The sequence below is a fragment of the Molossus molossus genome, unplaced genomic scaffold, assembly GCF_014108415.1.
Source record: "Molossus molossus isolate mMolMol1 unplaced genomic scaffold, mMolMol1.p scaffold_m16_p_19, whole genome shotgun sequence".
Lineage (NCBI taxonomy): Eukaryota > Metazoa > Chordata > Mammalia > Chiroptera > Molossidae > Molossus > Molossus molossus.
In genome coordinates this window covers 44686418-44710650 of record NW_023425354.1, presented here as the reverse complement: position 1 = coordinate 44710650, position 24233 = coordinate 44686418, and the positions used below count along the sequence as shown (strand labels likewise).

Genomic DNA, 24233 nt, shown 5'->3' with positions numbered 1-24233 from the left:
TGAACATAAGGGTGCATATATTCTCCCTGATTGGTGTTTTGGGTTTCTTAGGATATATTCCCACAAGTTGGACAGTTCCATTTTTAATTTTCTGAGGAAACTCCATACTGTTTTACATAGTGGCTGCACCAGTCTGCATTCCCACCAGCATTGTACTAGTGTTCCCTTTTTCCCATATCCTTCCCATCACTTGTTTATTGATTTATTGATGGTAGCCATTCTGTGAGGTGATACCTTATTGTAGTTTTAATTTGCATCTCTCTGATTAGTGATATTGAACTTTTTTTTTTTTTTTTTATCCTCACCCAAGGACATTTTTCCATTTTTTGTTCAGGTAGAGTGGGAGGGAGAGAGAGGAACAGAGAGAGAGAGAGAAACATCGATGTGAAAGAAACATATTGAGTGGCTGCCACCCGCACAACCGACCAGGGCCGGGGACAAACTGCAACCGAGGTACGCGCCCTTAGCGGGAACCGAACCCGGGTCTCTCAGGACCGCAGGCCGACACTCTAACCGCTGAGCCAAACCGGCCAGGGCTGAACATTTTTTTTATATGTCTCGTTGCTATTTGCATGTCCTCTTAGGAAAAGTGTCTATTCAGGTCCTTTGCCCATTTTTTTAAAATAAATAAGTTTTTATTGATTTTTCAGAGAGAGAAGAAGGGGAAGAGAGAGAGAAACATTCATGTGAGAAACTTCTATCAGTTGCCTCCTACACGCCTCCTACAGAGATTGAGCCTGCAACCCAGCATGTGCCCTCACCTGGAATGATCTAGTAACCTCTTGGTGCATGGGATGATGCTTAACCAACTGAGCCACACCAGCCAGGGCTGTTATCTTCATTTTATTTCTCTTGCATAGAAAGTCTTATGTATGGTAGAGAGGGGTATGGTCATAGTCAAGCTCTTATCTTTTGGTTCTCTTCTCTATTATTGATTTGAGAGAGACATACATCAATGTGAGAGAGAAACATCAATCTGCTGCCTCCCATATGCACCCTGATGGAGAAACAAACCCACCACCTCTTGGTGAATGGGAAGATGCTCCAACCAGCTGAGTGAGCCACACTGGCCAGAGTGGTTCTCTTCTCTTTAATAAGCCTTGTCACTTCCAAATATTTGTTTAAATGTATGTGCTTTTCTAGGCCTCTTACTTAACACCTGTATTTTCACAGGACATTCCATTTTAATTAGAAGCTGTTTTTGCTTAATGTGGAGATCACTATAATGTCTAACAAGCCTCTTAGTAAAGGTTATATTCCATGTATGCCATTTCTAATCAGGCTGTAGCGTTCTCTCCTTTGGCTAATGTGATCTAAGGGGTAGGGGGGAGAACACAAATAAAGTACACAGTAATTAGAGTTAGAGAAACATAATCTGTTAGTATCGTGTTAGGCAAAGGTTTGAGGAGGAGTTTAAGGCATGAGTTAGTAGTAGTATACCATTGATATTTCCACATAATCACACCTGTTATTTTCCTTTCTGGAATAAATCTTGGATTGGAAGTGGCATGGCCTGCGGCTTAGATTATTTTTCTTTCCTGTGCAAGAGAGGTATTGGGCCTATTTAGAGGAAATAGTGGAAGAACCAGGAATCATCTTTGTATTTTAATATGCATTTGTGAATTAGAACATTTTACTGTAGTCCCCTCTTATATGTGGAGGATACATTCTAAGATCCCCAGTAGTTGCCTGAAACTGGATAGTACTGAACCCTATATATACTGTTTTTCCCCCATTGCATATTTACCTTTTCCCTTAAAGAAAGCACTTTACAGCTTCTCTTTGGCATATCCTAATTGCCAACATCACTACTACTCTTGTGCATTAGGGCCATTATTAAGTAAAATAAGGATAACTTGAACAAAAGCACTGTAATTAGTCGATCTGATGACCAAGACAGCTACTAAGTGACCACCCACCTCATATACAGCATGGATACTCTGGACAAAGGGATGATTCATGTCCAGGGCTGAATGGAGTGGAATGACACAAGATTTGACTATGTTACTCAGAATCATGCAATTTAAAACTTATCATTGTTTATTTCTGGAATTTTTTCATTTATTTCTTGACTGAGGTTGACCACAGGTATCTGAAACCACGGAAAGTAAAACTGTGGATAAGGGAGGGACTACTTTGCATTTTATTACCCGTTCCAGATTTTCCTTTTGGCATTTCCTCCTTTTTTTTTTTTTTTTAATATGTGAATTCATGCACTAAAAGTAGATTAACACTTGGTCGTATGTTAGTAATGTTTTCCCCTGTAGTTCAAGTAGTTACATTTTTATGTAGACAAAGTTATCACTCTTTTATGACTTTTGAGTTTCATGTCTTGCTTAGTCCAGCCAAAGAATTAAAAAAAATAGCCCTGGCCCTGGCCGGTTTGGCTCAGCGGTTAGAGCGTCGGCCTGCGGTCCTGAGAGACCCGGGTTCGGTTCCCGCTAAGGGCGTGTACCTCGGTTGCAGTTTGTCCCCGGCCCTGGTCGGTTGTGCGGGTGGCAGCCACTCGATGTGTCCCTTTCACGTCGATGTTTCTCTCTCTCTCTCTCTGTTCCTTTCTCTCCCTCCCACTCTACCTGAACAAAAAAAAAAAAAAAAAAAATAGCCCTGGCCAGTTTGGCTCAGCGGTTAGAGCGTTGACCTGTGGTCCACAGAGACCCGGGTTCGGTTTCCGCTAAGGGCACGTACCTCGGTTGCAATTTGTCCCTGGCCCCAGTTGGGGTTGTGTGGGTGGGAGCCAGTCGATGTGTCTCTCTCATATTGATGTTTCTCTCTCTCTCTTCCTCCCTCTCTCCCTCCCACTTTGTCTGGAGATAAATGCAAAAATGTCCTCAGGTGAGGATAAAAAAAAAATTATTTTGGTAAATGTTATATTACGTATAAATGTATAATGTGAATATAAGTTTTGGATTTATTCCCCTCTCCCCCAATGGACAATTCTCTAACTCCCAAAAACCCTGTTTTTGTCTAGTGTATTCCATTGATCTGTTTATTCTGATATTTATTTCACTTTGTTTTAATTGCTCTATTGTAAAGATTGTAAGACTTTCTGTTTCATTTTGAGTCTATTATAACCCTGATATCAAAATCTGACAGCATAGAAAACACTTTAGCCCAATCCCAGTAAAGATACCAACATCCTTAGTAAATTTTAACAAGTTGAAACTGGAAATATAGTAAATGACCATTGAGATTCTATTTAGGATTACTGAAGTAATATAGTCAGATTATTACTACTACTATATATTAATAGATTAAAGAAGAGCCCTGGCCGGTTTGGCTCAGCAGTTAGAGTGTCGGCCTGCGGTCCAGAGAGACCCGGGTTCGGTTCCCGCTAAGGGCATGTACTTTGGTTGCAGTTTGTCCCCGGCCCTAGTTGGGTCGTGCGGGTGGCAGCCACTGGATGTGTCCCTTTCACATCGATGTTTCTCTCTCTCTCTTTTCCTCTCCCTCCCACTCTATCTGAACAAAAAATGGAAAAAATGTCCATTGAAGATAAAAAAAAGTAGATTAAAGAAGAAAAAATACCATGATTGTGGATCAATAATAATGTACACAAACACTGATAAGACATTTGAAAAAATTCAGCTTTCATTCATGCTTGATCTTTAAAAACAAACCAAACAGCAAACAACTTAGAACCCTAGGAAAGGAATGAAACTGCTTTAATGTGTATATAATGGTGGTTGGGAATCGGTATTAGTTACATGTATGTTTAAATACATATTAGTAGTAAAAGGATGTATATCACTACTTTTGTTCATATTTTTTGGTAATGTTCTAGCCAATGTAGGAAAACAACACCAAAAGTAAAACACAAGTAATGGAAACAAACCAAATGAGATGTTACCAAACAATGATCTATTTTTTTTTAATCCATAGAATCAACTGCAAGTTAAAAACACGCTATATTTAAAACTTGATAATTTCATTTAATACATATTAAGAAAAATATGAAAATCATAAAAAATATAGGTAAATGACAAGAACAGCATGTCATATTGTAATTGGCACATAAAATAAAGGTCACGTCACTAATAAAGTAGCAGTAAATTATATTTTTGTCTACCAGATTACCATATAACATATTATTTGTAGTTGTAGTGAATTTAAAAACAACTATAAATAGGGACTGTACTAATTAAAATTTAGCACTATTTATAACAATATTTTAAACTCAGATATATTTTAAGTCTATATAAACAATTTTTAAAATATTTGCCTGCCTGTTCTGTATTTATGAGGAAGACTATGAAAGCACCTTCTGCTTAGAGTACAAATAAGTACAGGATGGATATGACTATCTTGACTTCTGGAAAGTTTTCATTAATATTAAAAGTTGAATTTGACTAAGCTAGTCATTCAGATTGATAATCTAATATTAACACATAGCTTTAAATTTTTTAAATATTATTTTCGTTTCTTGGTGGATTTTAAAGATGAGTTAAAACACTTTTTAAGGAAATGCTATTATAGATAGGTGGGAAACCAAAGCCAAGATTCAGTGCTGTAATGGAAAAAAGTAGCAAATTTAGAGTTCGATGACCTGCCTCTTCAAGTCTGAGATCTACTAATAGCTTGCTAAACTTCAGACCTTGGGGAAAAGATGGATTTTTTACTAGAATTCTCTGAAACAACTGGCTGATTATATTGAGATAGGTGGATGGGAGCCATATTTATATCTTTATGTTGACATAAATTATAAGGGACTGTGATACTTATTGAGTGCTTACAATGTGCCAAGTACTAGATCAGACACTGTACATACATGAATGTATTCCTCAAAAAGACCTTACGAAATAGACAATTGTCCTCATTTTACAGATGAGGAACTTGACTAGTCAAACAATCAATAGTTGAAACAAAACAAAAGATAATGAGATCATTAAAAGAAACTAGTCAAGAATATTTTAACCTGGACTTGAGGGAATACAGCTTTATTAAGCATGACAAACCAAAGAGCCATCAAGAAAGAATATTGTTTTTTTTAAAAAACTTATATTAAAAGTGAAAATTTAAAGACCAGAATCTCTAACATTAAAAAAAAAAAAAAGGCAATTATAAAGAGCTACAGTGCTTAAAAACTCACCCAAATCAACAAGAAAAAGCCAAATCACTTCATGTAAAAAAGGGCAAAATATATAAATAGGTAATTCACATAAGAAATATAAATTGTCATTGGTCAGTGGGAAAGGATAATTCTCGGTGTTAACAAGGCTCAAGGGAAATAAGTACTTACAGTGTTTCTGGGAATATAAATTAAAATAAACTTTTCATGAATGATATGCATGTTACTTTGACTCACAATTCAATTTACAGGAGTTTAGATTCTAGGGTACACTTCTACAGATGTACAAGGAAAGTACAATCATGTTTTATGAAAGTATTTATTTATAATTGAAAAAAAGAATGGGGAGGGACCAAGTGTCTTAATAGTCATGCTATACTTAAGTGACCATAAGGTATAAAAATATATAATGTAATTTTCTGTACTATATGGTGGTATACTCAAAATCTAAAAGAATATATAGCACAGTGGTTATTTTTGGGATGAGGAAGCAGCATGACTGCTTACATTTTATTTTCCTGTGTTATTTATAATAAATGGCTTTTGTTGTTGTTAATCCTCATCTGAGGATATTTTTCCATTGATTTTTAGATAGAACTGGAGGAAGTGGGAGAGGGAAAGAGAAAGACACATCAATTGGTTGCCTCAGGCATGGCCCTTGTTGGGGGTCAAGCATTGAACCTTCAACCGAGGTACATACCCTTGATGGGGAATCAAACCCCTGAGACCTCTTGGTCCGCAGGCTGATACTCTAACCACTGAGCAAAACCGGCCAGGGCTAATACATGGCCTTTTCATAATTAAAAGTGGGTTTTTTGTTTTTAATCCATAATCTATATCTTAATCTCACTTGGTTTCTTGCCTTTCAGAGGAAAAACAGAAAAGTAATACCTTTGTTTTGTTTTTTATTTTATTTTTCTATCACCATTTATTTATTCCCTCTATGCCCTATACCACGCTCCCCACTCCCCAAATCACCACACTATCTCTTTTGGCAGAATTCTTTGACTTATTGATAACCAGAATGAGAGAATAAAAAACATACATAGATTTCTTCTCTCTTTTATTCTCATTTTGTGTGTGTGTGTGTGTGTGTGTGTGTGTTTGGTAATCCTATTTTTATATTGTATGATTTATAATATATTTTTAATTAATATGGTTTTCAGTTTTAGTTATGTATTTATTGGGGTCAGTACACTGGTCTTTTCTATCACAGAATTCTTTATTTTGATTCATTTCCCTGCAGTTATTTCAAGAAGTACCACTAAGTTTATACTACTTGTGAATGCTTATTGCCATCTATTTTGGCCTCTTCTTTAGGTTTCACATTCTTTGTATCACACTTTTTCTTAGAATTTTTTATTCATTGACTATTACCTGTGTTGAGTGTTGTGGAGAATCTGAGGCTAACCTGATTATACCTGCCCACCGGTATTTGACTTGATTTTTTTCTACCTGGATGCCCATGATTGTTTTTCTTTAATGCTCAGGCATCTTATTTGACAGATGTTTTGGTACTGTTTATTCTGTACCAGTTTTTTCCTGGAGTATACTTTTAACCTGTTTATTTATTTGTTACAGAAGAGTTTTATATATTTATTTATGACATTGTAATATTCTAATCTCTTTAAGAATACCAGTTGGACTTATGTAAATCTCCTTTATCTATTACCTTTACTCTAACTGTATACTTGTCTGTCTTTTCATTTAAGGTATGATTTTTTTTATTTTTTATTTTTTAAAATAATTTTTAAATATCCTCACCCGAGGACATTTTTCCATTTTTTGTTCAGGTAGAGTGGGAGGGAGAGAGAGGAACAGAGAGAGAGAGAAACATCGACGTGAAAGGAACACATCGAGTGGCTGCCACCCGCACGACCGACCAGGGCCGGGGACAAACTGCAACCGAGGTATGTGCTCCTAGCGGGAACCGAACCCGGGTCTCTCTGGACCACAGGCCGACGCTCTAACCGCTGAGCCAAACCGGCCAGGGCTAAGGTATGATTTTTTTAAAAGTTATGACCATGATTTGTTTCTTAAAAAAAATTTTTTTTTTAAATGACAGTAATTCCAGTCTTTGTTTTTTATTTTTGTTTATTTTCAAAGATCTTCTGGCCTACCTTTAAAGTCTCTGTTGCTTTATAATGTCTTCTTTCAGGTCTTTTTTTTTTTAATCCTCACCCGAGGACATTTTTCCATATTTTGTTCAGATAGAGGTGGAGGGAGGGAGGAAGGGAGGGAGAGAGAGAGAGAGAGAGAAACATCGACGTGAAAGGGACACATCGAGTGGTTGCCACCCACAGGACCCAACCAGGGCCAGGGACAAACTGCAACCGAGGTACATGCCCTTAGTGGGAACCAAATCCCAGTCTCTCTGGAGCGCAGGCCGTTTCGGGTTTTTCTTTAAAAAGACCATCTTTCTATAATTTCCTTGAGACTTTTTTCTGAAGTCTTCCTGGGTTTTTATATGTATTATAAAGTGGTTGAAGTGAATTTGAAATGAATTGGACTAGGGATTCAGGAAACCTCCTTATTATGTTAAGAGAAATTACATTTTAAGGCTATTCATGAAATTGAAGATAAAGGGGCAGTACGGAAATAAATGTAAACTTCACTTTGAGGTTGCTGAAACCATAAGCATAGGTGAAAACAAAGGGAAGGAAAGCTAATTCTATGTATTGATATATGAAGTAGAGTAACTTACCTAGTTTTATTATGCAAAAACAAGTGGATTAGAATAAAAAAAAACTGTTAGTAAATAAAAGGGAACTGGTTTTTGAAAATTTTTATATACAGAAACCTTAACTTAGTTTGAGCAATACTTAAGAAAATCAGGATGAAATAAAGTGGTTAACAATTCTCACCCTTAGTTGGTGGCAGTAGGAATAGACCCTCCCATTCACCTACTTTGGGGGTGATCATACCATGCCATCCCTGCTGAGAACCACTTGTATTCCCTGTGTAACTTGGTTGAGGGTAAAAGGAAATTTGAGAACCACTGCTGTAAAGTAATAGAGAGTGCCCAGCCCATGTGGCTCAGTGGTTGAGCGTTGACCCATGTACCAAGAGGTCACTGGTTTGATTCCGGGTCAGGGCACATGCCCGGGTTGTGGGCCCAATCCCCAGTGGGGGGCATGCAGGAGGCGGCCAATCAATAGTCTCTTTCAGCCCTAGCCGGTTTGGCTCAGCGGTTAGAGCGCCCACCTGCGGTCCGGAGAGACCCGGGTTCGGTTCCCGCTAAGGGCGTGTACCTTGGTTGCAGTTTGTCCCCGGCCCTGGTCGGTCGTGCGGGTGGCAGCCACTCGATGTGTCCCTTTCACATCGATGTTTCTTCCTCTCTCTCCCTCCCACTCTGTCTGTACAAAAAATGGAAAAATGTCCTTGGGTGAGGATAAAAAAAAAAAAAAAAAAGAATGATTCCTACATTTCATGTTTCTGTATATGTGTATGCCTGCGTTTAGTCGTTCTGTTTAGGAACTGCCCTACGTCTTCTTATCCGAGCTGAATTAAATTTTAAAAAAAATAGTCTCTTTCATCTATATTTCTAGCTCTCTCTCCCTCTCCCTTCCTTTCTCTAAAATCAATAAAGAAAAAAATAAAAATAAATAAAGTAATAGATGGTACATTGACTAGAAACCAACTGGAATATAAGTTTAGAAAGATGACTCTTTGAATTCAGAAAAAAGTACTCTTATTTGGAAGCCAGAGGAATTGAACTGTCATAAATTTAGACAAAAAAAGAAAATTTGCCTCTTAACCAAATTTTTGGAGGGGAGGCAAGAATGGCACCAGGTGTAAGAAGCTAGACTTCTGTTAGGATTTCTCTTGCTTTTGCCTATTTAACTCTATTTTGGCTTGATATTGGCTATTGGCAGTTCTCAGACCTTTTAAAACATAGCTCCCCCATGATTTGGGACTCCTTTCTTCTATAATTTCAGTTTGAAAAATCCTGCAGATCTAATTCTTTTGACTTTTGTCAGGTATTCATTCACTCATTCTTATAACCAAAGGATCTGGGGTCTTGTTTGGCAGCTCCTACTAGAAACAAATAGTTGGTGTGATGTTGAGATGGGTAGTATTTCCCAAAAGAAGTATTTAAGGTATGGCAGAACACTGTATTCTTTTACTTTTAGAATAGCCTATCGTCTGGTGAGCAATTTTAAAGGAAGAAAATGGGCAGCTAACATTTATGTACTCTAAGATGGAGAATCTTTTGCATATACAATATCTCTCATCTGTCTTGTAAACCCTACCATGGGTTTTACCATATTTTACTGATCAGGAAAATTAGACCCAAAAAAAGAGAAACTTGTTTAAGATGTAAGGCTAGTGAGAAAGTTTGCATTCAAACCCAGCTCTGACTAACATAATACTATGATCTGTGCTCAAAACTATCTCCCAATTTTTTTTAAAATCTTCACCCGAGGATGCTTTTCCATTGATTTTCTAGATAGAGTAGAAGGGGGAGAGAGAGAAACATCGATGTGAAAGAGACATATCAATTGGTTGTCTCCTGCATGACCCTAACTGGGGCCTGGGATTAAACCTGCAACCCAGGTATGTGCCCTTGATCAGAAATAGAACCCTTTGGTCCACAGACCATTGCTCTAACTGCTGAGCCAAACCAGCCAGGGCTGTCCCAAATTTTTGTTGTGAGATTAAATTCAGAATTCCCTCCCAAAATTGTCTTTATCAAATTTGTTTCTAAAAAAAATAAATGAGATCACCAAGTAGGTTGAAGTTTATATAAAACTATAGATTATAGTGTCAAAGCATAACAATTTCTGTATTGCGAGGAATTCTGCTATGGCAAATCTTGGCAGAGATTGTATGATGATCCTAGTGTATTTAACCATAAGCAAGAACATATTTAGGACTTAATGTTGAAGAACCCCTACATCTAAGTATTTGAAGAGGGGATAAGCAAGGTGAAATATTGCAAGCAGCAGACCTTCCATAACTATTGTTTTAGGAATTTGGTCCTGAATTCTGCCAGGCAAATCTTTTCTGAAGCATATTGGCAAAATCTTTGCAAGATATGATCTTTGACCTGTTTTGCTTGTCTGTTTCATATTTCATGTTTTTGAAGCATGGTGTAAGAAACTCATCTTGGCTGTAAATGATTTAGATTAGGAAATCAGCTAGCCCTAGCCGTGGTCCATGGCATGATGTAAAAAATAAAAAAACAAAACAAAAAAACAAATTTTAAGCAAACTTTTAAACTTTATAAGATATCTATAAAAATGATTAAATTGATGCATCTTAAAATCTATAGAGGAAATATAAATATACCTTTGCAGTTATTTGCTAATACATTACTTTTTTCAATAGTAACTTGCAGGAAATAGGAAGCTTGCAGGAAATTTATGTTTCCCCAATTAATTTGGTGACTGGGTTTGTGGTGATTTATATGTTTGTGGTGATTAATATGGCAATTTATTCCATTAATAAGGTCAAAATTATTTTGACAAACCCTCTCAATACTTAGGAGTAATTAGTTTCTGGATAAAAGGTTCTATCTGTGATTTTAAAACTTAAAAATGAAGCCAGTATAAAAATAGTCACTTTATAGAAATGTACCTTACAGCCAGCTGTGTGTTATATAAATAATCTTGACAGAAATGCACATTCCCTAGAGCAGGAGACTACAGCCATCCAGACAGAAAAGAAAATCAGTACTAGGCTATAAATATCAGTTTGTATTTGCCTTTGTAGCTGTTAGACTTGGTCTTGGCATAGTATATTTACAGTGTTAAAGTAGCTTATTTCCTTAGGAGTAAAGTATAAAATGACAGTATTTGGGTCTTTGTTGTTATTCTGAGACCTTGTATTTTTGCTAAGGCTCAATGATTGTTTACTTTCATGATATTGACAAAATATTTTTAAAAATATGTTTTTATTGATTTTTTAGGGAGAGAAACAACTATGCTATTTTGTCAACTTAATCTAGGCATTTTAAAAAGAAAGACAACCAGACATTGTCTCCAGATAAATAAACCACCACATAAAAGGTGATCTCACCTGACTCATAAACCTGAACCTGGTCAAGCCCCTGGGCACAATTACGATTTACAGAAAATACAGACAGAAAAACATATTTAAGGACAACTCTGGGACACAATTAGCAAAGTCTACACTGAAGGATATTGTAAAGGGCTAGGCCTAGAATCTTCAATAAATATACTGTAAGGAGAACAAAAAGAGGACTGAATTCAAATTTTAAAAAAATTTATGACACAAATGAAAATTTGAAGGCTGACTAGATATTAAGATACTAGTTGTTAATTTTTAAAAGTGTGGTAATGTTTTTACCCCTATTTTTAAGAGCTACAGAAATATTTAGAGATGCTGAAATATTTACAAATGAATGATTGCAATGTTTGGGATGTGCTTCAAAATCATAAGGGATAGGGGTAGAAATAGATCAAACAAGAATTGATCATGACCTAATAACTTTTGAAGCTAAGTGAGTACATGGAAATTCATTACACCATTCAGTCTACTTTGGTGTTATTGTAAGTTTAAAACTTTTCTCAATAAGAGTTTAAAGAACAGTGCTGAAAAAGAATTTAATGTAGTCTAAAATAATGTCTTAAAATATTTTGTCTCCTTGACCAGTGTGGCTTAGTTGGTTGAACTTGTCCCATGTACCCAAAAGTCGCTGATTTGATTTCTGGTCAGGGTACATGAGCAGGTTGTGGGCTTGATCCCTAATAGGGGGCGTGCAGGAGGCAACTGATCCATGTTTCTCTCTCACATCGATATTTCTCTCTCTCCCTAAAAAAAAAAGTTTAATGGTGCTAATATTAACAAGCATATAAATTATATAATACTCCTAAAGAATTTATATAAACCAATACATTGTCACTTTAAGAAATATAAATCAAGCCTGGCTGGTGTGGCTCAGTGGTTGAGCATCGACCCATGCACCAAGAGGTCACCGGTTTGATTCCCGGCCAGGGCACATGCCCAGGTTGTGGGCCCGATCCCCTGTGGGAGCATGCAGGAGGCGGCCAATCGATGCTCTCTCTCATTGATGTTTCTTTCTCTCCCTCTCTCTCTGAAATCAATAAAGAAAAATTGAAATATAAATCAATAAGGTCTACAAAAGATTGGAATTCCAAAAAGCAAAACCTTCCCTACATTTCACAAATGAAAAATCAAGGGACAGGGAAGGTGAGAAAAGTATTGCCCTCATCTCCAATATGTAAGAACCATTATTTGTCTAAGAAAATGATGGGTTATTTCTCCCCTAATGGTCAATTTTACTGAAAGTTTGTCCTTTCTGTATACATGATCCTTAAAGAAGCAATTTTTCAGGTTGTTTAAGTATCAAAAAACTTAGAACAGCCCTGCCGAATGCATCATCATCTGCCATTACAGAGTAAGAGCCACAATTGTGTAATTCGGTGATGCAGGGTCTTGACCTTTGCAATGACTGTATTGGCAGCTTAATTATTACTAAAAAAGTTGCCAGAGTCATAACCTTGACCATTGGCAATTTGCTTTTGGCAAAATAAATCTTAGCTTCCAACAACTTTCTGGAGGTGGTTAAACAGGTTACTTGCATCCTTATTTATAACACATACACATGGTGAATACATAAGCATATAGAAGAGGCCTCCTTAACTCAAGTATATGAATGATATATATCCTTTTAATCTTATTCCCTTTTGCTATTCATCCAATTATGACATCAGCCTGGTGTATCAGCTATATTACTGAGTATTCACTGGGGCACAAATGCAGAATAGAAAACCTATAAGAGAAATGTAGATTTTTTTTTTTTAAATGCCCGTAGTGGGAACTGAACTTGGAACTCTCTCGTCCGCAGGCTGATGCTCCAACCGCTGAGCCAAACTGGCCAGGGCGAGAAATGTAGATTTTAATTAAAGGACAGAAAGTGAAGCATTTCCAAAGGTTAACAATAGAAATGCTTAGATTCTTTACTTGGCTCTTTTCATTGAATTTATTTTTTCCTACTGTGAGATTTAATTTAAAATGTAAAGAAATTTTATTGCCAAAAAGGTTTGCAGAAATTGCTTGTACAATACTTTTTTAAATTTCCAATATATACCCTATAAATATAAGCACAGAGATATAGATGTTTCCACTGGGGGGGGGGGGTAGGTGAAAAATTAAGTCATTCTGAGTCATCCAAAGGACCATTGAACTCATTTATTAATGCAGTTGAGTCATGTGATTAGTAATTGAAAGTTTTTATGCTATACCATTCAACTCACAAGCACTTCTTTTAAATTTTTTGAAATGTCTTTCAAGTAAAAATTGTTTTTACATAAGAATGGTGGGCATGCAGATATACATCATGGGGCAAACGTAGATTTACAGTTGTGAGTACACCAGTTTATTTTTGCATTATTTATTTATTATTGTATTACTTTCCATATGAACAACTGTATACCTACGTTTGTCCCACCCTGTATACAGTAATACCAAGGTTACCTTGGTTCCTTAAGCAAAATAAAATGTTAATGTTTCATCTAAGAAAATCTAAATCTTAAAGACCTAAAAAGTTGGACTTAAAAACTAGCAGAAAATAAAACTTTTATGTTAATATGAAAAACTCCTTAATATCCTCTGAAGGAATTGAGCCTATGAAGTCCATGACAACCTGACCATTGGCAACCAGAAACACTTCACAGATTTCCCAAAAAAGGAAAAGCTTAATCTGTTACCACACTCGGAGGTGTTTACTGAGACAAATAGTCATTTATTTTATTATTTTGTTGTTAATCCTCACCAAAGGATTTTTTTCTTCATTGATTTTCAGAGTGTGTGGGGGCAGAGAGAGAGCCATTGATATGTTGGTTGGTTGCCTCCTGCATGTGCCCCCAACTAGGGCAGGGATGGAACCTGTAATCCAGGTACTTGCCCTTAACTGGGAATCAAACCCCTGACCCTTCCTTCTGTGCTCAGGCCAACGCTCTAACCATTGTGCAACACCGACCAGGGTGACAAGTAGCCTTTTTTTTTTAATCCTCACCCGAGCATATTTTTCTATTTTTGTTCAGATAGAGTGGGAGTTAGGGAGGGAGAGAGAGAAACATCAACTGATTGCCTACTGCATGACCGTTCCAGGGCCAGGGACAAACCGCAACCGAGGTACCTGTCTTTGACCGGAATCGAACCCATGACTCATTGGTCTGTGGGCCGACGCTCTCACCACTGAGCCAAACCGGCCAGGGCACAAGTAACTATTTTAAAGTGTATGTTGCAGTAGTATTCAGTGTGTTCACCCATCATCTCTTTTTAGTCAGCCTGAAAACTTTTTCATCAGCCTTTAACCCCCAACCCCCATACCTGTTAAGTAATCACACCCCATTTCTCCCTTGTCCATCCATTGGTAAGCTCTATTCTGCTTTCTGTCTCTGTGGATTTGCCTTTTCTGGATATATCAAAGAAGTCATACACTATGTGACCTTAGTGTCTGGTTTCTTTCACTTAGCCTGATGTTTTTGAGGTTCGTTTAAATTGTAATGTGTATTAGAACTTCCTTTTTATGGCTGCTAATATTTCAGAGAGTGTGTGTGTGTGTATACTATAGTTTATCCATTCATTTGTTGATGGACATTTAGGTTGTTTCCACCTTTTTATTATTATGAGTAATGCTGCTGTATAAACATTTGTGTGCAACTTCCTACGTGGATAGATGTTTTCATTTGTCTTGGGTATAGACCTAGGAGTGGAATTGCTGGGTTATATTGGAATTCTATGTTTAACCTTTTGGGGAATTGTGTGTGATTTTTGACTTATTATTTTATCCCCCACATCACCAAGCTTGGTTGATTATTCTATTTCCTAAACATTTGTTTTTCATCATTGTTCCCACTACTATATACCAAAGGTACACTTTCCAGAATTAACTTTACTAGCTTCTTTTTTATTTTCCTTGTCATCACTGTGGCCTCATTCTGTGTCATCTTTCACATACTGCAAATTGGTTTTCGAAAATATAAATCTTAGGAGGATACCTCATTAAAACAAAACAAAACACAAACCCAGAGGCTCATCATCATAGCCCCTCTGGATAAAGACTAAACTTACGCGTCTTATAAGGGTGTAAGTAAGACCAGCTGTTCAGCTCCTTCTGTCTAATTTCAACTTAATGCCTTCACTTTCTTCTAGCCATATAGTGATGTCTGTATTTCCAGTTTTTGTATATGCTCCTCTGTCTAACTCTAGCACCTCCACCACCCAAATCCTTTGTATTATTTCAGATGTCTCCTCTCTATTTAGCAGCCCTTTCTGTCTCTTTATAATGTGCCTTCTTTTGTGAACCTCCAAATTCCTGTACTAATGTTGGAGCATTTACAAACATTGTGCGAATCAACTGATTATAGCCAAGTGAGATAGTACAGACTAAAAGTATAATTAGTAGGAATTCAGAAGTCAAAAGAAGATTTTGGTAAATTACTTAAGAAAGGCCTCATGGAGGAAGGTGTTACTTGAACTGGACTTTGAAGGAAGCATTCATGAAGGTATGGTAATGATCTGCAACTACAGGTAGATGAACCTGTTGAATATCCATGCATCTAGACCTACGAGAACTCATGCTAGGGGCAAAAGCCATGACAAAAGTGAGACATTGGACATTCTTCAACATTACTTTTGTGTTATTGACACGAAACTAGCAGTGGACACAATTATTTCTATGGAAGAAACGCATGGAAAGAATGTGTAAATGATTTTAAGAACTTAACGATGTATTGATAAAAGTGAGAAGCAGTGATATACTTTATGGGAAGTGTAAGAAAACTTTCAAGGGTAATTCTTGACCATATATGCTAATTTCAGATCTTACCCACCTACATTTATAAAACTCCATGAAACTTCTGACAGAAAATGCAACAACTAGGTGATTTCTAGATACATTATAGAATCTTCCACAAGAATTTTGTGTACAATGTTGGAGAAATGATCTGTATTTATCTAGAAAAAGATTGGAAATTAGGTAACTCCACATAGAAAGTAACTGTTTTGCAGTTGTCTGTGCTCTACCCTGTCCCTCAATTGACAATAAAAATGGGACTTTCAGCTCTTCTTGTAGTTAGCACTCAGTAAATGTTTTGCATGCATAAACTAAACTCCTGTGCATTTTCAGTATCTTTTATATTATAATAACTATGTAAAGATAAAAACGCATTTCTTGTTTTTTGAAATACAATACTGATTTAAAACTATGTATAAAAGTCTACTTTGCCTGTTAGGCAAACATATTAGACTTATTTTTAAAAATCTCCCCTTAAATTTTGAGAAAAGAAGCCATTCATGTTTAAATATAAACTTTCACTTTTGGCTCTCTCTGCATACCCTAGTATTTTGGGGTGTTAAATTTTAGTTGAAAAAACACCACCTCTGATTCCTCAAAAATATTAATATTTTCTTCTCAGTTACCAACACACTTTGTTCAGTCTTTTATAGCACCTTGAGTTGTAGTACACTTCGTTTTACCATTAAACCTAGCTCCTTGAAGAGGATGGCAGGAATTACGGGAATTACAAACCTGTTTAAATTCCCAGCAAGTGTTTTCTGAGCTTCTCTTGTGTGGGCTTTGTTTTCAATTCCCAGTTTCAGCCAGTCAGTGCTCCCTGTCTGTACTTACCAGTTGGTGATATATATACATACATTTATATACTATCATGATTGTGGTGATAGCTTCAAAGGTGTGTATACAAATATCATTATGTATCAAATTATATAATTTAAATATGTGTAGTTCACAGAATGCAAATTATACCTCATTAAAGCTGTTAAAAAATTTCTCACATGATGCCCACCATCAATAGATCATTACTTTATTACGCCCTGTGTCTCCAGGAACTGTTTAGACTTTGCACTCCTCACTTGTTCTAAGGTCCCATCTTGGCCTGTGTCCCCCAACCTCACTAGTCCTTTGCCTCTGTTCTTGTCCCCAGCCTCCATCATCCTCCATTCATGCCAGAGCCACTCTCTCTGGAAGAGAAAAATCTCATGATTATAGGCTCCAGGTATTATTCTTAAGCCGCTCCTGTGTGCTGGAAGCTGTGGCCGACAGAGGGGTCAACACACACAGGCAGGACACATGGAGCCTCTGCTCTCTCCGAGCTCAGAGTCTGATGGGCCACACATGAACATCAACTGTAGGTGTGTATCCCCCAAGATTACAGAGGAGTTGTCAAATAGATATACAGATATTAGTATAAATGAAGGTTGGTTAAGCTCAGCAAATTCCAATGAAAAGGTATTAGGTACTCTGTTGGTGTCTGAACGTGCACCCTAAAGACCACAGCATAAGAATTGCCGAAAGTACTGGTTTAACTTCCCTCTGAAACAGTTTCTGGGGGATGGGCCTGGGTATCTGCATTTTAACAAGCTCTCTACACCACTGTGTCTCTATACCACTGTAGAGCTACCTAGAGTGGTAAGAACCTAGCTGGAAACCAGGGTATAGAAGTAAGAGGGCTGTAGAAGCTGATCTTCTGGGCAGTTTGGTTTACCCTTGTGTTAAAGAGTTTGAAATGTTTTGGTCATCAGGTAGCATTTTGCTAATGGATACAGGTATATCCATTTAATAGTTTAGAATTAATAAGGTGTATATTCAAGTTTTGTAATTTATTAGTTGGGTGAAAATTGTGTGTTTTAATTTTAAAGTTTTGATCAAATTTTTCTTTCTCCACAGAACTCAACAAAAATCCAGTGGAAGGCTTTTCAGCAGGTTTAATAGATGACAATGATCTCTACCGATGGGAAGTCCTTATTATTGGTCCTCCAGATACACTTTAGTAAGTACAGTGAAACTGACATCAAAGTGGAACTCTTTTAATTAATTGAAATGTAGACTATTTGGCCAACTGAAGTGAATTTTATTTTTAAAGAGCAGGTGAAATGGCTGTATTTAGTATCATTTGTATGGAATGATCCTGTTTAGGGTTTTTGTGTCCTGCTGGAAACTTTTAATGTCTAAAACCTGTTACTTTCTTAATATATAATAGTTTCAGAAATTCGATGGTCTCAATACCTAGGATAAATTTATTTTTTATTAAAAAAATTCTTTTTTCCTTTATTGATTTTAGTGAGGAAGGGAGAAGAGGAGAGAAAGAGAAACATCTACGAGAGAGAACAGCGATTGGTCGCCTCCTGCACGCCTCCCACTGGGGATTGGGCCCACAACTTGGGCATGTGCCCTGACCAGGAATCGCGACCTCTTGGTGCATGGGTTGATACTCAACCATTGAGCCATACCAGCTGGGCCCTAGGATAAATTTTTACAGAAAAAGCTGTCTTTAAGGTGAAGTTGTATATAAATAATACATTTTTTTATGTGTATCCTAGAAATTTGATTGGTTTTATCAGGCTAGGGAAGAAGAAAATTCTTTATTGAAATGTTTCTCCTGCTTAATTTGCCTTGTCTTCAAAGGGAACATTATAATTTTAAAGATAAGGCTTTATCATTTTAAATATTTTATCAGTTTAATTAAAGGATACTATTAATCCAGGAGGTTTCATACAGAGCGTAGTGTATACAAAAGTGTCATAAGCAAGCTGAAAAGACCTTTCAAGATCATCAATATTAATGGTTCTCTAATTGGGTCCCTACAGAATACTGGTTAGAATGAAGGTGTTCTAACCCTAAAATGAACTCATGGTCATCTTTTCCCAGTTTATAAAAGTGTTCATTATAGTTAATCATATTTAGCTAATCACTTACAAACTGATGTAAAGATAGACAACAGAATGTAGTGGTATTAAAGAGCAATAGAAAAAGATGGAATTTTAAAAATATTTTATGTAATACATTTCTAGATTCAAAGGTCACAGTCTTGTTTTCTGCTTGAAGTGTTTACAGACTAACTTAAACTTACTAATATTTAATGTTCTATAAGAGGGATCATGACTACCTTGTACCTGACTGGTACACGTTTCATATTTTTTATAAAAGTTGAGGTATTGGAAGAAAATACAGCGACCTTTTCAAAGACATACAACTGAAGGACAGTAGGGACAGATTTAGATCTGAATCTTTTGGGGACTAAGCACTCAACTGTGGTCCTTGATGGTACTAAGCAGGCAAGGATTTGGGTACATCACACATTATTTTTTGTAGTTTCATTTTAGGTGTTCTAAGGTGGTAACTCTTCTTCACCCCATAAAATACGTGATGGAAAAGAAAACTCAGAGCTACTTCTGTACCAGAGTAGACTGGTATATGACATATAGAGCTGAGCTGTAGTGTGGATTTGGGGTTTTCTGTAGTCTGAAAAAAATTGTTCTGTCATTTATTGCCAATCAAAATTTTTGCTGGTGTATTTCCCAATGGTATCTTTGCATTGGTGGTTGTTGCAAATTAAAATAACTCAATTTAAAATAACCACCATGTTAGTTTTGTAGATTATAGTAGCCCTTAAAAACCATCCTAGCCTAGCCAGTGTGGCTCAGTGGACTGAGCATCATCCCATGGACTGAGAGGTCTCCATTCAACTTCCAGTCAGGGCACATGCCCAGGTTGTGGGCTTAATCCCCAGTAGTGGGCATGCAGGAGGCAGTTGATTGATGTTTCTCTCTCACATCGATGTTTCTGTCTCCCTTCCTCTTTCTATTTAAAAAAAAAAAAAATCAATAAAAACATATTTTAAAAAAGAGGAAAGAAAACCATCCTAGAAATATTCCCCCACAATCTTAATATTATTTGAAAGGTAATTTCTTAACCACAGTTAGTACACAGAACCATACATATAACCTAGTTTATGAGCTTGATGAAGTTCAGGTCTATTCTTCTAGGTTTTGCAATCAAAACACATTGCAGGAAAGTTTACTCAGGGGAAACAGCAATATTTCAGTGATAGAATCTTGTTATTCTTACAGTTGATATGAGATGAAAGAAATTCTTCTAAACTGATTCTATATAGAGAATTGATTCTGCATCTACACTTGAGCTTCTGTCAGGACCTCACAAAATTCTTACACTGTTTTCATGCAATGGTGGCAGTTGTCTCTGAATATTATTAGTTGGTTCATAAATTTTGTGTACCTTCAGCTTCACCAAAGAAAGCCACTTTTGATATGTGTTGTACCAATTAACAGGCCATCGTTTCCACCAAATAAAAACCTATTTCTGGCCTTCAGCATACATTTAAAAAGTGCTGACTGCTTGATATGAGATGTGGGTAGCAGAAGCATTTGTAGCAGCTCCTTTGGAGTATGGACCTACTGATGAGACCATTGATGGCCACTTCTATACTGTCTGTTCCTGATGAGAGCACCGGCAGCACCTGGGCTATAGTTGAACCTCAGTGCCATGTGTATTTTGAGCATCTTGTGAGTAATGAAGCCTTAATGTGGTTGACACATATTAATCATACAAAATTACCTGGATCTGATTCCTTAGATCATTAGATCTTTTCTAAAATCCATGTGCTGGAAGTTATAAACTTGTGTTTTTTTTTATCCTCACCTGAGGACATTTTTCCATTTTTTGTTCAGAGTGGGAGGGAGAGAGAGGAAGTGAGAGAGAGAGAGAAAGAAACATCGATGTGAAAGGGACACATCGAGTGGCTGCCACCCGCATGACCAACCAGGGCCGGGGACAAGCAGGAACCGAACCTGGGTCTCTCTGGACTGCAGGCCGACGCTCTAACTGCTGAGCCAAACTGGCCAGGGCTAAACTTGTTTTTAAAGCCCTCAAAAAAGAGGTTTAAGATTTATTGAGGTTAGGCCATTTCTTTTGGCAATGTCCTACTTAGGGTGGTTGCAAAAATAAAGCATTACACTGGCATTTACATTACTCATTTATTTAGTTCTCAAGAGTGTGTGCGTGTGTGTATTTTTTATCCTCACCCAGGATATTTTTCCATTGGTTTTTTTTTTTAGTTGGGGGGGTGGGTGGGTGGGAACATTGATGTGAGAGATGCATTGATTGGTTGCCTCCCTCACAACCCCAATAGGTGCTGGGGATTGAACCTGCAACTGAGGTCCTTAATCAGGAATCAGACCTGTGACTCTCTGGTCCACAGACAGACACTCTAACCACTGAACAAACCAGCCAGGGCAATTCTCAAATTTTTTGAGCACTCTTCTGTTAGATGGGGACATGACCTTAAGTTAGCTAATAGTCACTGCTCCCAAAGAGGTTATACTTTAGTTGACAAAATAGATCATTGCATAGTCATTTAATACACTTTAGTGATAGCTATGATGCTGATAGGTATGGGGTATTATGAGAAGTTACTGGGAACATGGCAGGTATTGAATGTGTCATGGAACTTTTCCCAGAGGAACAGATGTCTAAAATGGGAACTGAAGAGTTGGTAACTGTATTAGTTACTAGGCTTTTTGGCTGTAGGCAACAGAAATCTGATTTTAACTGGCTTAGAATACTTTGAATAATTTGTTGTCCTGACACAAAATGGTTACAGCAGTTTTAAGCATTTCAGAATATCACCCAAGAAAAGAGAAGATAGTTTCTTCAGCAGACTGCCTCTTGTCTCATTTGTCATAGTTGAGTGACTTCCTCATTCCTTACCCAATAACTGGCAAGATGAATGAGATGGCCACATCTGGTTTAGATTAATTATTCTGGGCTGGAAGAAATTTGGGACTGTCAACAGCAAGGTAAGAATTAACTAGACTGATATTCTGACAATGACAGTGAGGGGTGGTGGTAAGTGAAAGTGAAACTAGGGATTAAGCATTTCATAGGGAGAACTGTATACATAGGGGCTGGGAAAAGGGTGGAACAAGGGTATGACAACTGAATAAAGTAAGTATAAAGAATTTTAAGAAATGAGGTTGGGTAAGGAGTTGAGTGCCAGTTTAAATTTATAAAATACTGTTAAAGAGTTTGAATTTATCTTTTGTCCTAAGAACAAAGCACAACCATTGATAAATTTTATGTCAGGAGTTAAATTTATATATATAATTTTTTTAATCCTCACCCAAGGATATTTTTCCATTTATCTTCAGATAGAGTGGGAGGGAGGGAGCGGGGATGGGGGGGAGGAAGAGAGAGAGAGACATCGATGTGAAAAGAGACACATGGAGTGTTTGCCTCCCCCACGACTCCAACCAGGGCTGGGGATGAACTGCAACCGAGGTACATGCCCTTGGTCGCAATTGAACCCGGGACTCTCCGGTCCATGTGGCGACGCTCTAACCTCTGAGCCAAACCGGCTAGGGCTAAATTTATATTTTTAAAAGTGTATTGAATTACTAAGGATTATAATTTCAGAATTATGGATTTTATTTTCCCTCAATTTACTTGTACTTTATTTCTGCAACAAAAATATGTTTTTAACAATGTTTAAAATTTTTCTTTGTCTATACCATAAAAAATGGACTGGGAGTTGGGGGCTGCTCATGGCTGCTTGAAATAGGGAGATCAGCATCCTTTGCTTAGCGGATAGAGAGAGAGCGTATGTGCCTAGGGTAAGGTGATGAGAAAGGCAGAGTAAGTTAGCCAGGAAGGTATAAGGAGAGGAAAAGTTTTATGGAACTAAGTTTTCTAAAATTCTACGAAGAATCAAGTATCAGAAATCAAGTATTTAACAGTGTTTGTTTATTTAACAGTAAGGAAATTACTAGTGTTCTTGTAGTTATTTCAATGGAGTGAAGAGAGTAGGGCCATGCAGTTGTTTTTGAGGAGTGCTATTGGGAGTGAATGAATACATGGATCTTAAGTATAAATAAACTGCCTCAGAAGAGAAACAAGCTGACAATAGGGGTCGGGGTAGTAGGGACAAAGGATTGAAAGTATGTTAATGTGGGCTTACATGGTACCCAGACCTAAGTGATTAATTCACCACTTAATAATTAGATAATGTATATAGTTATAAAAGAATACTCAAGCCCTGGCTGGCTTGGCTCAGCGATTAGAGCGTCAGCCTGCGGTGTAGAGAGACCTGGGTTTGGTTTCCGCTAAGGTCGTGTACCCCGGTTGCAGTTTGTCCCCGGCCCTGGTTGGGTCGTGTGAGTGGCAGCCACTCGATGTGTCCCTTTCACGTCGATGTTTCTCTCTCTTTCTCTTTCCCTCTCTCTCCCTCCTACTCTCTCTGAACAAAAAATGGAAAAATGTCCTCGGGTGAGGATAAAAAAAAAAGAACACTCAAGTTCTTGAAAAGCTGTTGTGGTATTTCATGGTGGCAACATTAGCCTTCATTTAGTCACTAGAGGGCAGTCCACACTGTATAGTCTATGTAAGCAACTGGTATATTTAAGCATTACTTTATTTGAGACTGTGATAGTTGCCATAAGTATTAATTGAACCATTATGTTTATCTTTACACAATATTGAGTTTTTATTACTTCTCTGTCTATTAATCTTTCTAGTGCTGTTAAGAATTGGTTCTTGAGGCTGTCTTTCTATGAAAGACATTCTGAAACTGGTGTAATATATCTTCTGTTTTTGTTTTTGTTTTTTTTAATCCTCACCCGAGGACATTTTTCCATTTCTTATACAGATAGAGTGGGAGGGAGAGAGAGGAAGAGAGAAAGAGAGAGAGAGAAACATCGACGTGAAAGGGACACATCGAGTGGTTGCCACCTGCACGACCAACCAGGGCCGGGGACAAACTGCAACCGAAGTTCATGCCCCTAGCGGGAATCGAACCGGGGTCTCTCCGGACCGCAGGCCGACGCTCTAACCGCTGGACCAAACTGGCCAGGGCTATCTTCTGTTTTTGTACAACTGATTATCAAGTAGTATGGATAGACTACTATCCACAGAAATAAAAAAATTCAGGTAGGAGTGGCAGTAGGTTGGTTTTTAAAAAAAGTATTTTTTCTTGCCCTGGCCGATTTGGCTCAGTGGTTGGAGCGTCAGCCTGCAGACCAGAGACCTGGTTCGGGCCTCTCGGTTGCTGTTTGTCCCCAGCCTTGGTTGGGGTTGTGTGGGTGGCGGCCACTCTATGTCTCTCTCACATCGATGTTTCTCGCTCTCTCTTTCTCCCTCTTTCCCTCCCGCTCGATCTAAAGATAAATGCAAATATGTATATACATATATATATTGTTTTCTTTATTGATTTTAAAGAGAGGAAGGGAGAGGGGGAGAGAGAGAGATAGAAACATTGAAGAGCGAGAACATCGATTGGCCACCTCCTGTGTGCCCCCCACTGGCTTTGGGCCCACAACCTGGGCATGTGCCCTGACTGGGAATCAAACCAGTGACCTTTGG

At 37.5% G+C, this 24233-nt stretch overlaps 1 protein-coding gene across 1 annotated transcript in view; it reads left to right on the top strand.

Annotated features, from left to right (window-relative positions):
• UBE2G1 (ubiquitin conjugating enzyme E2 G1) overlaps positions 1–24233 on the top strand; it is a 103131-nt gene that overhangs the window by 55298 nt on the left and 23600 nt on the right. The window contains exon 2 of the mRNA XM_036268448.1: positions 17748–17850. Coding sequence (XP_036124341.1) covers positions 17748–17850 — 103 coding nt within the window. The remainder of the gene's footprint in view (positions 1–17747; positions 17851–24233) is intronic.